Raw genomic sequence first — 16635 nt, forward strand, 5'->3', positions numbered from 1 at the left:
ATCAGCCAGTACGGCCACCCCTTGACAGTGAGCAGCAGGAACTCGGGATGCAGATGAGCAGGCAGCCAGGTCTCTGCAGCTGCCCCCAGTCATGCCCCCTGAGCGGACCCAGGGTGGGGAAGAACAGGACACTGGCCCTAGACAGCTAGGTGCCTATCAATGGAATGATTTCAATGAGCCCAGACTTTCTTACCTTCCCATACATAGAAAAGCACTAAACTCTTTAACTTGAGATAACTGATTTTCTTTCATTACCAGTAACCTTTCGATATTCTGACTACTTGGTCTTTGTTGCAAAAACTGGTGTAGCCTGGCTTCTCCCTTGCCACTTTGGAACAGCTTCTTAGAGTGATCTGAGATGCTGTGTCCCGGGCTTGGGTCCTAAGAAAATCTGTCGAATAAAACCTGACTCTCAGCTTTCAGGTTGTGCATTTTATTTCAGTCGATACAAATCAAACTGTATTATCAGACAGATTGATCAGAATATATTTTCCCTGGACTGAGTAGATAATCATAAGGCTTTACATTTCTAGCTGTTAGGAGTATACTTCACAGAGTTTGAATAAATCATAAACTAGGACTCTTAAAAAGAAAAAAAGAAAAAGAAACCGATATAGGTGGTGAGGAAAGATAGGCTCTTGACTGAGAAAAGAGGCCCACACCTCCACCATGTGACCATTTATGAATTTGCAGGCGAGACCCGTTACGGAAATGACAGGCCAGCCAAGAAACAAGCACCACTCGGAGGGTTGGAGTACTCAGATTTATTACGCCGGCGGGCTCAGAGGGGCTTCTGCTCTGAAGCTCTGAGCATCTCCAAGACGTGTGCATGAGGTTTTACAGGGTTAATTACAAGCTTGGGGTATTCGGCCAATAGGCATGGAACAGCTTTAGCAGCATCATTATCACAAAAGTAGAGGCAGGGAGGCAGCAAATCAACATGTCAAGGCCAGATATGTCTCTCTGAAAATCCAGCTGGCTAGCAAAAAACATGAGCAGGGAATCAGCAAACCGACACTTACTAACTTATATTCACGAGTTAGCTTGTTAGCCGAGCCTGTCTTTTCCTTCTCAAACCTTTCAGAAACCACTTAATCTTAGAGAGGAAGAATTGGGACTGTGTAATGCAGAATCTGGGTGGAGGGATTCAGAGGTGTCAAGATTGAGTACTGAAGCTGCTGAGACAGGGGAGGGGGAGAGGCGGTGAGAGTTACTGTAGAGAAACTGGCCATCTGCTGTGTCAGGGAAATCTCTCAGAGCAACTAGCGCTCAGACTGGATTGTTTAAAGTATTTATTGAGACTTTGCTAGATGCTAGGGACAGAGTGGCAAATGAAACAGACCAAGATCCCTGCCCTTGTGGAGATCAGAGTCTAATGGGGAGAACAGGTGTTAAAGGTAATAAGTCATTTACCAGTATAGAAAGTATCATTGGGGAGTGGGTATAGCTCATTGGTAAAGTGTGTACCAAGTATGCCCAAGGTCCTGGGTTCAATCCCCAGTATCTCCAAATAAATATATGAATAAATAAGTAAGTAAATAAACAAAAACCTAATTACCTCCCCACCCCACCCCCCAAAAAAGAAATTATCACCATAGCTTACTACTGATAACATTAGTTAATGTCATGTTAATTTCAGTTAAGGAAATTTTAGAAGATCTCAAGTGCTAAGGGAAAACTATTGGAAGGAGGAGGGGGAGTGATTCTGGAGGGAAAACACTTGATCAGAACAGCCTGTTCAAAGGCCCTGAGGCAGGTTATTGAGCTCACCAAGATTTTTATGTAACTATACTAAAAAGAAAAGAGAAGAGTGTATGGAAGAAGTGTGGACAGAGGGAGGGAAGAGAGCTAAACTCTTACTTTCCACCATGGGAGAGCAGAGGATGTCTAAAGCTGACAAATCAAGAAGTAGCAATAGAAATATGTTACTTAGAGACATGGAGATAATGCCAAAATGATCAGTTAGAAGGTGGAAGTGATTGCCTCTTGGGAGGGAAAGAATTGGAGGAAAAGGAATGGTGCAGGACTCATTCATCATCCTAAGTCTTGTAGAGTTATTTGAGTTTTTAAGGAGTCTCAAAATGTGTCTCTTTGTGTTATATGTGTTTGTATGTATATATGTATGCAAAAGAGAAAAGGAACTCCTGAAGGAAGAAATATAAGTGGCAAAAAAAGAAAGAAAGAAAGAAAAATGCTCAACAGCATTTGTAATCAGGAAAATGAACATTTTAGTAACAATAAACAGGCTTTTCTTTTTTTCCCCCATCAGATAACAGGTAGCATCAGTGAGATTATGGGGAAGTTGAGGTTATTATCGACCCTGATGTTGGAGGCATACATCATTACAAGTTCTCTGGGGAGTGACTAAGCAATATGTATTAAAATCTACCAGTTTACTCCGGGGTGGGGGAGGGTATAGCTCAAGTGGTACAGTGCATGCTTAGCATGCCTGAGGTCCTGAGTTCAACCCCCAGTACCTCCTCTAAGTATAAATAAATAAACTTAATTATTTCCCCCTACCAAAAAAAATTAAAAGTAAAAAAAAAATTCTACCAACTTACATCCAGGTCATTGGTGGTGCACAGAAATTGACATGTAGGTATTACTGGAACAAGCACATGGAAAAATATATTTATGGATGATTACTGCAGCATTGTCTATAAAGTTGAAAAGTGGAAACAATTTACATAGGGCCTGGGTTCTATAAATTGTGTTACATTTATGCTCTGGGATACTGCGTAGCTGTTTAAAGAATGAGTTATGCTGAGTATAAGGGATGAAGGATACTGATGTCTGCAACTTAGTTGGAAATCAAGAAAATGAGATGGACTGAGGAATGGACACAGTAGCATTTCTAAACCTTGGAACTATTGATATTTGGAGCCGAATAATTTTTGTTGGGGAAGACTGTCTTGTGCGCTGTAAGATGGCTTAGCAACTTCCTTGGCCACTACCCACTAGATGCCAGTAACACCCTTACCCCAGTTGTGACAACCAAAAATATCTCCAAACAATGCTAAATGTCCCCTGGAGGGAAGAAAGCTCCCCAGTTGAGAACCACTGGGATAAAGAAATGGAGAGATGGATAGACATGTGATACAGCAAAGATAGCAGAGTTCATGTTAGAATGTATATGGCTGTTCAGTGTACAATTCTTTCAATTTAGCTCTGTGTTTGAAAGTTTTCATAATTGAACATTTGAAAAAAAAAGAATGAGGTAAATCTTTATGCTCTGACTTTAACAGACATGCAAAGACATAAAACTAAGTGATAAAAATTGGACACAAAAGAATTCATGTGATGCATTTTATGTGACATTCAAGGTGAAACTGATCTGTGGTCATAGAAGTCAGGGTATTATCTTTGGAGGACGCTGGGGAACAATGAAAGAGAACCTTCTAGAGGGCTGAAAATGTTCTCTTTCTCCATCTAGGTGGTGGTTACTCAGATACATACATATGTAAAAATTCACCAAGCTGAAGTGTTTACAGGTGAAGAATATGATGTCTGCAACTTGTTTGAAGTATATGTAGTAAAAACAAGGGTTTCTGCATGAATAGAGGGCTAGACAGCCAGACAGATGTGCAAAGAAGAAAAGTCAGTGAAATATGTTAATTGTGTCTAGGTGGTGGGTCATGGGGGTTCACTATATAATCCTTTCAACTATATGCTTGAAAATCTTCATAATAATATGTCAGGGAAAATAAAGCCATCGTGCTGTAGACTTACGATGTGTACATTTTACTTTAAGTAATATCTAATTTTTTATAAGTCCGAGGTATATGGTTAAATGGGAAAAAAATTGCTGATCAAGAAGAAAAATCTGCTTTTATTTACTTTAAAAATATATAGGCTGATATTACATGTAAATGTAAGCTAGAAAAGCAAAAAGATTGAACAGAGCTTCTCAGAAATGCTTGTGGCCCCATGATCCATGGGTTTGTTTTAAAATGCAGATTCTGGGGCCCTTTCTCAGGACTTTGGATTATATATATATTTAAATATACATATATATTTTGATGGAGGTTGGACCCTGGATTGGGCCCAGGACCTCGTGCATGCTAAGCAGGTGCTCTACCAGGGAGCTACACCCACTTCCCCGGATGCTCCTTAATGTCTGAGAAACTTAACCTCGGAAGAGAAGGAACAGGCCGAGACACAGAGACACTGCAAACTATTTGTATACTTTTTCAATGGTGGGGGGGCTATGGACACTTTTTATTTGTGTGTGTGTTTCAGTATTTTCTAAATAAAACCATAAGAGTTGGGGATCCTGACACTCTAGCAGTTCCACTTAAGATGGGACAGAAGGCGTCTAGTCTGACACTCTCCCTTCCCCCAGACCCTTCACAAACGCCCCGCCCATCCTTTCGCTTACCCAAGAAAACCCTTGTGGTTAATGAGTCACAGAAAAATGAAGTGAAAGTCGTAAGTAAAAGCAAGAGTAGCTAAAGAATGGAGGGGGGAGGGGCGCAGGAGACCCTCCACCACCACCACCAAAATTGGGAGTGAGATGCGCTAGTGACCTAGGATAATACTTCAGGCAACCCTACAAAAATACCACCTGTAACCCACCTGTAGCTCCGGAGTCACCCACCGGAGAGACTTCATGTCCTTGTTGCCTCTGAAACCCAGAGGTGGGCGGTGAACAGGGCGGAGTCTCAGGGGAAAGGAAACCGAGCCGCTGGACACCTAGGTCCACACGCAGGTCCCCAGAGATGTCTCTGCCACCGCTGCTGCTCCTGCTGCTGTCACCGCTGTTGATCTTGGAGCCCGCCAGGGCCACGCTTATCAGGTACTGGGGACCCCCACCACCCCAAATCCTGAGGGTGGGCTCTCTCCCTCTTGCCCTTCAAGTTTGAGGCTCCCCAGTTCAGTGACTCCCAAACCTGGCCCCCCAGGGCCCATGAGTTGTGTCTCCAAATTGGGTTCTCACCTCTGAGGGCTCCATCCTGTTCTCCCCTAAGACTCAAGCCAATTGGGTCCAAGATGCTCTACCCTAGAACCCTTGACTGGGGACTGTCCCAATCTTCTCAGTACACATTTTTGGGAGGACTCTGCTGATCCCAACCTGAGCTTTGATGATCAGATACTGAGATCTCCAGGCATGTGATATCCTTCCTCCAGTAGATCTTGGAGACCCAAGTCTATGACATTTAAATTGAGACTACCCCAGATTTGTATCTTCCAAACTATTTAGGTCTCAAGAAGTCCAGGTTGGGGGACCCCTAGACCCCCGTCACCTCTGGTGCCTCCCCCAATCTCTCCTGTCCTCTCTTCTGTTCTCCCACCCCCTGGAACTCTTGATGGGGGAAAGAGGGCTACTTTTCCAGGAAACATTTTTCTCCACTTCACATTCTTAAGCCTCTTGAAGACTGAGACATGAGGGGTGGCAGCAAAGATGTGGGGAGAGCAGGGCCTCCAGGAGCAACTACAGGCAGGTACAAATATATTACTGCACCTGATGTTTGCTAACCTGGTTTTTGAGCCTAGCAAATCATGGCCACTTCTCAAGTCAACACAAAGAGCAGTGATTCTCCGAGTGTTGACTCAAGACCCACAACATCAGCATGAGCAGGACCTGGGAACTCATTAGAAATGCAAATCTTTGGGCTCTGACCCAGGCCTACTCAGTCAGAAATAAACAGTTCTGAATTTTAACTAGCCCTCCAGGTCAGGGATTGGCAAAATACTCAGCTCCAGGGCCAAATCCTGCCAACCACCTGTTTTTGCAAATAAAGTTTAATGGAACTCAGCCACATTGAATTGTTTACATGTTGCCTATGGCTGCATTTGTGCTGTATTGACAGAATTGAGTCATTGCAATAGGGATGGATGGCCCGCAAAACTTTTACCAAAAACTTTGCCTGCCATCCCTGCTCTAGGTGAATCTGCTTCAAAATCACCCTGAGAAACCACTGGCTTAGAGAGCTACTTTCCGCTTTTTAGTGGTTAATGGATTCCATTCTATGCATGTTCCGCCGCAGAGCTGAGTTGTACCCAGTGTTGGCCATTGGATGGATGCCGGCTTTCAAAATTAGACACATCCTCATAAACACATCCTTGTGCACTTGTCCTATGATCTCCTGTAGATGTTGCCTAAAACCCAACCTCTGAACCCCAGTAGCCAAATTGAGGCTTGGAGGCAGTGCTTTGGAGGAATCAAAAAAGAACAGCTCTATTGCTTTGCCAGGCAAAGGGGTGTCACAGCAGGCTTGTGCCTTAGAGACTGTGACTCCATCTTGGGCTTGGTGTCCTGAGGTTCATAGAAAAACAGGATGAAACAGAAAGGTGACAACAATCGGTGTTTTCCAGCGTGTTGCATTCTTCTTAATCTTGATGAATCCACCTGAATCTCATGGAGAAACTCAGGAGGGTCTGTTCATTCTTCTCAGGCTATCAGCCTGTGACCACCTTTCTGGAATACAGCTTCTGGGTTAAAGGAAAAGCTATCTTAGATGAAGAATGTATATGGAGTGGAGAGTATAATGGAAAGGCTGGTGGTTGTTTAGCACAAACGCAGTTGAGCAAGTGAAGCAGATATGGGGGCTTGTCAGAGAAAAGAGAAAAACAAGTTGCAAGAATTTTAAGTCAGAATGAATCAGAAAACAGCTTTAGCATCAGGGAAGCCATTCTGTTAGTTTCCTACTCTTTCAGAGATGAACTCCTAGAACTGAAACTGAGTTGGGTTGAAACTGAGTTGGGTTAAACATTGTGTACAATTTTAAGGCTCATGAAAGTATTACCAAACTGTCCTCCAGAAAGTTTTTATCAATCTACACCTCCTAGACAACAGAGAGTATTGGTAATTCTTTGCCAATCTGCAGGGCAAAGAAAAAAGGTCACCCACTCTTGTTATTTGTATTTCTTTGATGACTGTTGGGGTTGAATATCCTCCCCTGTGTTTAGAAGTTGTACTGCTTTTAGAGGGAAAGGTAGAGCTCAGTGGTAGAGCACTGTGCTAAGCATGCATGAGGTCCTGGGTTCCATCCTCAGTACCTCCATTAAAAAATAATAAATAAATAAACTTAATTACCTCCCACGATCCCCCCAAAATTTTAAAATAATTTAAAAAATTTTAAAAAGTTGTACTGCTTTTGAAAATTACCTGCTTATTTCTTTTGCCAATTTTCCTACTTAATATCAAAGAATTGTGAAGTTAGCTTAGCACAGTTTCACAGCTGCTGGTAAAAGACACAAGACTCCCAGGTCAGAGACAAAGGACAGTTCATTACTCTCAGCAATAGTAGTAGACAGAATATCAGTGTTTGTGTCAGTTTTCTGAGCCCCAGTTCCCATAGGGAGAAATAAAGGGGGCCAGGAAACGTCTGCTCAGGAAGTGAGCTGCATTACAGGAGGGGAAGCCTAGGCTTGGGGAACTTGAATCTTTTACAATGGGTCATACACCTGCTTGCCCTTTGCTCGAGAGAGAGACTCTCTCTTCCAAAGCTGTTCACTAAAAAAATCCTTGAAAAGACACTCTGGGAACAGGTAGTCTGTATCTCTGCAGAAACAGAAGAGACCCACGAAGAACTATCTCCTAGCACTGGATTGTTTATCTTACTCTTACTGATTTATAGACGCTCTTTACATTTTAGAGACATGAGCTCTTTAGCATACAACTTGTAATTATTTCCATAGATTTTTAAATTTTTGGTCTTTTAACTTTATTCACAGCTTGGTGTGTTGGGGAGAGAGAACAGAAGTTTAAATTTTTAGAGTTGGCCTTAATATATCCCACATGATTTTAAATTTTAAAAATGTATTTATTTATTTCTCTTGTTGAACATTTTTTTAAAATGGAAGTATAGTTGATTTTCAGTGTTGTGTTAATTTCTGGTGTACAGCAAATCCTCCACGATTTCTTTTTCTTTCTTTTTTTCTGGAGGGGGGAGGTAATTAGGTTTATTTATTTCATGGAGGAACTGGGGATTGAACCCAGGACATTGTACATGCTATGCATGCACTCTACCACTGAGCTATATTCTCCCTCCACCCCATGATTTCTGATCTTGGTATCATGCTTAGAAAAGCCATCTTTTCCCTAGAGTTATTTAAACATTTTGCTTCCTTCCAGTGCTCTTACAATTTCACATTGCACATTCAGTGCATTGTACATTTGATATATCTGGAATCCACTTAAGTGTAAAAAGCAAAATTAGGATTTGGTTCTTTCATTTTTTTTCTCCCAGTGCAATGGGAGAAGTATGTATAGGTTTCTGCCAAGGCTAGTTTTATGTGAGGATCTTTGTAAAACCTTGTGTATGTCCATTCCCTGGGAATGACTTATTTTCCATTCTTTGGAGTGTCTTTTATTGAAATGTCTTCAGGAAAATGTCTGTTTGGTATGGTTTGCTCTTGGAGAGTCTGGGGAAATTTGTCACAGTGTTTTTTTGGTGGGGGGTGGTAATTAGGTTTATTGACTTATTGATTTATTTACTTATTTATTTTAATGGAGGTACTGGGGATTGAACCCAGGGCTTCATGCATGCTAAGCAGGCACTCTACCCTTGAGCTATACCCTCCCCGCTGTCATCATGGTTTGGTAGAGTTTCCCAAAAGATTGCCTTTGTCGGGTTTCTGGTAATGACTGTTATTATAGGGCCATGGAAATGTCCGCACTGTCATTATATCTTATTTGGGAAAGTCTGTTCTAGAGAATCTCCAGAAAGGGTAGATCCTTCACTGTTGGTATGTCCTCCCCCATAGGATTCCACTTCGCAGAGTCTACACTGGACTCAGAACCCTGAACCCACTGAGGGGATGGGAGAAGCCAGCAGAGCCCCCCAGTTTGGGGGCCCCATCGCCTGGGGACAAGGCCTTCTTTGTGCCTCTCTCCAACTACATGAACGTGAGTCAAAGCCCCACACAGCGACCCCCCCACCCCCCACTTCCTGCCCGCAAGTCAAGCTCTTCACACACCATCTCTCCTGTTTTGCCAGCAGGCCCAGTATTATGGGCAAATTGGGCTGGGAACGCCCCCACAGAACTTTTCTGTCGTCTTTGACACTGGCTCGTCCAATCTCTGGGTCCCGTCCGTGAGATGCCACTTCTTCAGTCTGCCCTGCTGTGAGCTTTCATGAGGGAGAATTAGGCTGAATGGTGGTAAAGGGAGAAGGAGGTGGGGGTGCTGGACCCCATCTTCCCAGGGGATTTTGAGGCTCTGTTCTTTTTCAACACACCCTTGCAGGTGAGTAGGCCAGACGGGCAGGAGGCACTGAGGAGTCTCGTCTCCCCCAGTGACACCTCCCTGATCTTCTGACCTAGGGTTCCACCACCGTTTCAACTCCAAAGCCTCCAGCTCCTTCCGGCCCAATGGGACCAAGTTTGCCATTCAGTACGGAACTGGGCGCCTAGACGGCATCCTGAGTGAGGACAAGCTGACGGTGCCTGACCTTGGCCCCAGGAAGGATAGAACCTAGAAGAGCTCTAAGATTATCTGATTTAGGGAGGGGCTGGAGGAGGCGGGGCCTCCTGGGTGAAGTGATGGGACTTCTGAATTGGGAGGCAGGACTTCCTGAGGAAGAGGGCGGGGCTTCCAAGGAAGGGGCAGGGCTGGCTGAGGAAGAGGGCGGGGCTTCCCACGCAGGGGAAGGGCTTCTTGGAGAAAGGGGCAAGGCGCAAAAGTCTCCTTAAGTTACAAGGCAAAGCTTCCTAGGGAGTTGGAGTTGTTTCCATGTGCCCCCAGGCCTGGGATTCATGCCTTATTTGGGGAGATCTCAGAGATATGTCGGTAATATTCTCCCAAAAGTAACTTGCCCCATTTGAATCTACCCCAGATTGGAGGACTCAGAGGTGCATCCGTGATTTTTGGGGAGGCTCTGTGGGAGCCCAGCCTGGTCTTCACTTTTGCCCACTTCGATGGGGTATTGGGCCTCGGTTTTCCTGTTCTGGCCGTAGGAGGAGTTCGGCCCCCACTGGATATACTGGTGGACCAGGGGCTACTGGATAAGCCTGTCTTCTCCTTCTATCTCAACAGGTATTGGGGAAAGGTCTACCTTCCTATGAATCCTAGCCCCAACAAGGAAGTTCCACCCCTCCTTTAGGAAGTCCCACTTTCCACTTAGGAAGTCACTGAGCTATTTGCTATTGAGGAAGTCACCCACCCGACACAGGAAGTTCCACCTTCCATTCCGAAGTCATCTTCCCAATATAAGAAACACTAGAACCCTATTCAGAAGTCACACTCACTAAGCAACACCTTAAGACCAACTAAAGAAACTCACCAATATTTAAAGTGCCCCGGATTTCCAACTCAAACTAGGTAAACAACAAGGTCCTACTGTATAGCACAGGGAACTATAGTCAGTATCATGTAATAACCTATAATGGAAAAGAATATGAAAAAAAATATATAAATGTATAACTTAATCACTATGCTGTACTCCAGAAGCTAACACAACATTGTAAATCAACAATACTACAATTAAACAACAACAACAAAAACTCAAACTAGGAAATTCCATGCCCTACCCAATCAAATACTGAATTTAGCAACCCCATCTTCACCCTAAAGAACCCCAATTTCATCTGAGAACACCCATCAGAAGTCAGGAATTGCCTGTTTGAATCTAAGAAATCCTATCCACCTTTTAGGAAGCTCAAACTTGCTGTGCTCAGAAAGCCCCAGCACCCAGCCCCTAGCCCCGATCCAGGAAGCCTCCACCTTCCTTCCCAGAGGCCTATCCCCGACAGGCAGGAAATTCTATGCCCCTTCAGTTTCCCTGATGTCCAAGCCAAGAAGTCCCGCCCACCTACTACACTTTCAGGAAGTCCCTGCCCCTCCTTCCCATCACTCTCAGCCAATTGGGAAAGTCTAATTCCTCTGAATTTCAAGACCAGCAATTCAGAAAGTCTCATCATCCACCCAGGGAGCCTCATTACTCACAATCACACCTCCCAAGGCCAATTCAGAAACCCCAGTGCTCCACTTAAATTCCCCCTCAAAGTTCTCCCTTCCACAGCCAAATCAAGAAGTCCCTTGCCCACTTCAAGGAGCCCCCAAAACCCTAAAATCCTAGCCTCCACTGAGAAAGCCCCATTTCTCTTGACTTCTTTCCTTGCTTCCAGTCCCAACATCAGGGCCCTACCTGCATCCCACTACCCCAACTAGAACCCAGAAACCACCCCATTGGCAGGAAGTCCTTTCCTTGGCCACTCCTGGGGCTGCCAGGAGAAATACCCATGACACTGAGAGCTCTTTGCCCCTGCAGGGACCCTGAGGCAGCTGATGGAGGAGAGCTGGTCCTGGGTGGCTCAGACCCAGCTCACTACATCCCACCCCTCACCTTTGTGCCGGTCACGATCCCTGCCTACTGGCAGATCCACATGGAGAGGTGAGGAACCTGGTGTCCCAGGTCTGGGAGGAGTGTTCTAGAGCCTAATCTCCAATATCCTGGAGAGACGGGAGCTGAGGACCTGGTCTCTTAAGTCTGATGGAGGAGGGGCTGGTGGTGGGAGGGGCGGTTGGATTCCTGGGTCTGAGGAAGGAGGGGGCCGGGGGTCTGGCCTCCTAGGATGCTGGCTCTAATGACTGCCTGCTTCCACCTCACAGTGTGAAGGTGGGCACAGGGCTGACTCTTTGTGCCCAGGGCTGTGCTGCCATTCTGGACACAGGCACATCTCTTATCACGGGACCCACCGAGGAGATCCGGGCTCTGAATAAAGCCATTGGGGGAGTACCCCTGCTGATGGGGGAGGTGAGGACCCCGTGTCTGGTGGCTGTGGGCTGGGAAGGCTAATAGGGATTTAATGGTGGACATTGGGCAGGATGCTCCGGCTCGAGGGTGTTAATCAGGTGGCTAGGAGGTATCCCAGGGCAGAAGGCACTGGACCTTGTGAGTGACAGGCTGGGGGTTAGTGGGAGGAAGCAAGGACACCTCCCAAGTGTCTCTTCTGAGTGACTTGGTGGTTGGGAGGGGATGATGATGCACGTTTATTCGGGACTGGATGGGAGGGAGAAGCCTACCGATGTCTGGGGAAGGTGTGGAAGTACCTCAGGAATCCTATTTAGGGGCCATCAGTCTTTAGACAGTGATCAGAGCCATGCAGGAAGGGAGCCCTCCTAGGAGAGAGGAGGTCCCCGGAGCAGCCATGGGGAACACCTACCTGGAGTGAAGGGAGAGACAGGGCAGGAGGAGCCAGAGGGCCGAGAGGAGCACCTGCTGAGTGTAGGCTCTCAGAAGACATACACAGTGGCTTTGAGCACACACACTGCACAACAGAAGAGCAGTCCACCCACTCCCAGCTCCTGCAGCCCTGCAATTTCCGGGCAGGGCCTTCCAGGTCCAAATTTCTGCGACTCTACTGCTGTGCTACTTGGTACTTTTCAGAGGGTGGAGAAAACTAAGTTTCTGAGGCTCCGAGTCCAACGCCTGCGGTGTCTGTAGGCTTGTAAGGGGACCATGTAGATCATGGTGGTTACGGGCGTGGGTTGCCTGGGTTGGACTCTACCTCTGCCATTTACTAGCTGTGGCCTTGGACAAGTCACCTAACACTCCTTTGCCTCAGTTTCCTAATTTCTAAAATAGGGTTACTATCATTAGGAGTAACTTTAATCTTGCCAGTATCACTGGTATGTATATTTAATTAAAGCAAACTTTCCCCTACCAAATACTTAAAATAATGACTAAAGCCATTATTTTAAATAAATTAAAATAAAATAAAATAGGGTTACTAAGACTCACCTTTTAGGTATGTTGTGAATCGATTAATCCACTTAAGGTGCTTAGCACAACGCTCTGATGCCTGTCTGTCGTTGCCATGTCATCTCTCCTCTCAAAAGAGTTATGCACTCTCGATTCAGCCTTGTTCTCACCATTCCTTATTTCCCCAACAAGGTAACTGCTATTGGTATTTAAGGAAGATAAATATCTCTGCAGTTATTAATAATATTATATTGTTAGGTATTTGGGAGTGGTGGGAATTGAGGCAAACTGGAAAGCACATACCCCATCCATCCAAAAAGGGCAATTCTCAGTTACTCAGTTCCAGCCAGGTATTGTCATGGAGGGAAAGCCAGATCTTCTGGTTTGTTGGAGAAACCCTAAAACATTATTTGAAAGCTCTTGGTTTGTAAATAATACTAGCATTTACTAGGTGTCAGGCAGTCTTTCAAGGTAATTCATTTATTTATCACACAACATCCCTGTGAGGTAGTATCATCTGCATCTTCAGATTGCAAACTGAGGCACAGAGAGGTTCAGTAACTTGCCTAAGATGGCACAGCAGCAGACTCCACAGGATACAACCTGTACCGTCATAGCATACAGCTGGTGACTAATGTTTAAAACATTTTGGGCACAGTATAAGACCAAGAAGAATTAAATACACCTGTGGACTCAATAGGACCAGTTTTCGATTTACAATTAGGGGAAAAGAGGTTTTGATCAAATGGGAGCCTAGAGGAAGTGGCAACAACTCTATAGGAGTGAGGGAAGAGCCAATAAGGCTAGAGAAGGCAGCAGAGCCGGCCACACAAGGCCCTGAATACCTAGCTACCCCAAATGGGGATCCTCGGAAAGAAATTGAGTGAGGGGAGTAGGAATCCCTCATCTCCACTTGTTCCTCTTTTCCTTCAGTACCTCATCCAGTGCTCGAAAATTCCAACGCTCCCCCAGGTCTCCTTCCGCCTTGGGGGTGTCTGGTTTAACCTTACGGCTCAGGACTACGTCATTCAGGTAGGTGGCCGTCACAATGAAGTCAGAGCGACGCAAGCCAATGGGGTTTGAGAGGATGGGTCTGGGAGGGAGACGTCACTAGGACCAAGCAGGGGCCACAGAAATATTTCTAGTGCCCGAGGGTAGTGGGCGGGTCGAAGCTTGGCTCCCAGGAAAAAGGAAGGCCCGTGGGCGTAACACCCGTGTCTCGTCGCCTTGTAGATTGCTCGGGGTGGCGTCCGCCTCTGCTTGTCCGGCTTCAAGGCTCTGGACATGCCTCCGCCTACAGGGCCCCTCTGGATTCTCGGCGATGTCTTCTTGGGCAGCTACGTGGCCGTCTTCGACCGTGGCGACGGAAAAAGCCGCGCCCGAGTGGGGCTGGCGCGCGCTCGTGTCCGTGGGGTCGAACCGTGAAGCAGTGGGCTCGCGCAGGCGCAGTTCTCGGTTGAAGCCTGTTATGCGCATGCGTACCGGGTGGTGGCCGAGGCCCCACTGCTCAGTAAAAATCCACTATTTCCATGGAACCTACCTGGGTAGCTCCTTTCTTTCTTTCTTTATTTTTTAAGCGCGTGATTTTTTCAGAGAAAAGTTAGTGTCCGGCTCTGTGGAGTTGAGGAAGGAGTTATACCTTTTAATGGGAAATTAAAAGGTATAACTCCTTTTCTCCAAGGCTCACACTGAAGCGTGGGTCCTATACTACGAAGCCCATGAAGCCCCTCGCCTACACTGCCTCTCTTCAAAGGCATCTGACACCGCAGAGCATCACGGACGTTGTAGTCTAGGCCGTGTTCACGTCCTGTCGGGGGCGGGCGCAGCCACAACACGCGTGGGAGGCGACAGGTCGTGAAGGCGGCGACAGGTCGCGAAGGCAGCGACAGGTGGCAGTAGGGGGTGGCTGAAATCGTAAAGGGTTTTCCAACCCTTGTTCTAAGGGGAGGGGATGCTATTCCCACAGATTTCATCTCCTGTTCCTCCTCTCTACCCTTGGGATTCCTGGACCCCAGGGCACACCATAAAGGCGGGGCTTGAAGCCCCCGGGTTGTGGGGGGCTGAGCTGTCCCTCCTCCGGCGATGATGTCACTCCCCCCCTCCGCAGCCTCTTGCTGCCCAGAGCTGCCGGGGCTGGGTCACCCCTCCCCCATCGACAGCCCCGAATTCCCCCATTCCCGCCCCGCCTCGACTTGGGGTGAGTACGGGGGAGGGGAAGACGGCTCAGGGTTGGGGGCGGTAAGACAGCCCAAATCCCAGTTTTGGAGGAGGGGGACTCAGGAGACAGGGATTCAAAGATACAGCGGAGAGGTACTTGGAGAGTCTGCGGGCCGGGGTTGGGGTGGGGGGGTGGAACCGAGGATCATAGGCAGGGAGTCCCCATATTTTCAGCTTTAGTGCCTGGGAGGCCGTCTTTCCTGGATTTGGAACTGAAAGGAATTGGGGCGAGGAACAAGGCAGGGGTCCTAGAAGTCAGGAAGGGGAAGATCCTTCCCTAATTCCAGGGCTTTGGGAAATGGAGGAGGGAGAGTTAGGAGGGGGTCCCGAGGATGAGGGAGGTGAGATTTCAGGGGCTTTCAGGAATTTTATGCCTTGAGGACCTGAGAAAGGATAGATTAAGAAGGAAGAGAAATGGGAAAAGGGTCTGAAGGCGTGAACAGACATTGGCTTCCCCTTTTCTAGTGTCTGTCGCCAAAAATCGAGCTCACTTCCCTGTGGTCTGTTTGTAGAGCTGGGTATCCCTTAACCCAAGCCCTCATCGTGTCTCCAGATGCCTCCCCCATGGGTGGAGAATTCAGGCGCTCAAATCCCCGTATACCTTGGTGGGGTCTGGGGAGGGCCATGTGGGAGTGACGGCATCCAAATTTCCCAGGGCCTGACGAAGTCTGGAACATCCTATTACTCCTTAACCGAGCCTCCTCCCCCTATCCCGTGGTCTCTAATCCCGAGTCTCAATCCATACTGTCCCCTATTCCCATGTCCCCACTGCCCTCCCCCCACCATCCCCGCCAGCCCGCACCACCTCCCACACCTTCTGACCTCTGCAAAAACCGCTGATTTGGTAACTTGATCCCGTGCCTGGCTGCTATCAATGCAGAAGAGAAAAGTAGAGTTGGGGTGGGTGTAGGGGGAGGGTATAAGGGAGGATGGCTGACTTAGGTCCTTACCCTAGCCCATACTGCCAGCCCCCTAGTGCTTACTCAACCTCTGCTCCAGCCTTCACCCCCACCCTCGACTTGCCCGGATGCCTCGCTCAACCCAAGCCCAATTCCCCCATCTCAGGTTTCACTGCTTCTGCCTGGGGAAACACCAGAATTCGGGGCAGAGAAGAGTTGGATGCCTCAATTTCTTTTCTCTGCCCTCCTGGGTCCCACTGGGGGCTTGAAGACTGCCCGAGGTTACTGGATCAGGAGGCAGTGGGGGAATCCAGTTGCAGTGGGGAAGTTCAGGGAAACTACCTCCCTGGTCCGCAGGACAGGCCCCACTCTGCAACTCTCTGCAGTGACGCAGCCTCAAGTCCTGGCCAGTATGAGGGTTAGAGAGGGTGATGGGGTGGGAGCCAGAGAGAAAGTGACAAAGATCCAGAGACTGAAGGACAGCGGGACAGAGTCCCAAAGAAGTGGGACCAGAGACTCAGAAAGGGGTCAAAGAGGCACTGGGTGGAGGCGGGATAGAGACCCAGGGAAGGGAAAGAGAGAAGGAAAAAGGACAGAAAGAGAAAAGGCAGTGACAAAGGGGAGAAAACAGTTGGAGGAGGGGAGAAAGACTAGAAGGAGGTGGTCAGACAGAGAACAAGAGCGAGGGAGACAGAGACCCAGATGAATGGGCAGAGACCCAGATGGATGGGCAGAGACCCAGATGGATGGGCAGAGACCCAAAGAGAAGAGGGAACAGACCCTGGGGTTGGGGGTGGGGGAAGTGGAAGACAGAGACACAAAGAAGTGGGACAGACTGAAGGGAACAGAGACCAAGGGAGGTAAATCCGAGA

At 47.3% G+C, this 16635-nt stretch overlaps 1 protein-coding gene and 1 long non-coding RNA gene across 3 annotated transcripts; one reads left to right on the forward strand and one right to left on the reverse strand.

The window, feature by feature from the left end:
- Positions 1-4445: 4445 nt before the first annotated feature.
- On the forward strand, positions 4446-14186 carry NAPSA (napsin A aspartic peptidase). Of its 2 annotated transcripts, none has more exons than XM_072968597.1 (9): positions 4446-4795; positions 8710-8851; positions 8943-9069; positions 9268-9386; positions 9780-9979; positions 11214-11336; positions 11555-11699; positions 13581-13679; positions 13881-14186. In XM_072968597.1, exons 1-9 carry the CDS (start codon positions 4719-4721, stop codon positions 14070-14072), a joined length of 1224 nt encoding a protein of 407 aa, XP_072824698.1. In that variant the 5' UTR covers positions 4446-4718; the 3' UTR covers positions 14073-14186. The 2 variants fall into 2 exon arrangements, with proteins under 2 accessions (XP_072824698.1, XP_006208713.3); XM_006208651.4 differs by having other exon boundaries at positions 4447-4795; positions 8946-9069.
- On the reverse strand, positions 6162-13922 carry LOC140698368 (uncharacterized). Its single transcript, XR_012076123.1, has 4 exons — positions 13584-13922; positions 12951-13045; positions 12687-12846; positions 6162-6432 (listed from the first exon to the last, which is right to left on the reverse strand). It is a non-coding gene; the product is annotated as an uncharacterized lncRNA (long non-coding RNA).
- Positions 14187-16635: the final 2449 nt, after the last annotated feature.

This window comes from Vicugna pacos, chromosome 9, assembly GCF_048564905.1.
Source record: "Vicugna pacos chromosome 9, VicPac4, whole genome shotgun sequence".
Classification (NCBI taxonomy): domain Eukaryota; kingdom Metazoa; phylum Chordata; class Mammalia; order Artiodactyla; family Camelidae; genus Vicugna; species Vicugna pacos.

What these genes read in the sequence shown, in the direction of transcription:
- NAPSA (XM_072968597.1), top strand. Translation starts at nt 4,719, where the DNA reads ATGTCTCTGCCACCGCTGCTGCTCCTGCTGCTGTCACCGCTGTTGATC. An exon ending in TGAGTGAGGACAAGCTGACG is followed by an intron (nt 9,387 to 9,779) that starts GTGCCTGACCTT and finishes AATCTACCCCAG; the next exon opens with ATTGGAGGACTCAGAGGTGC. An exon ending in TGGCAGATCCACATGGAGAG is followed by an intron (nt 11,337 to 11,554) that starts GTGAGGAACCTG and finishes TCCACCTCACAG; the next exon opens with TGTGAAGGTGGGCACAGGGC.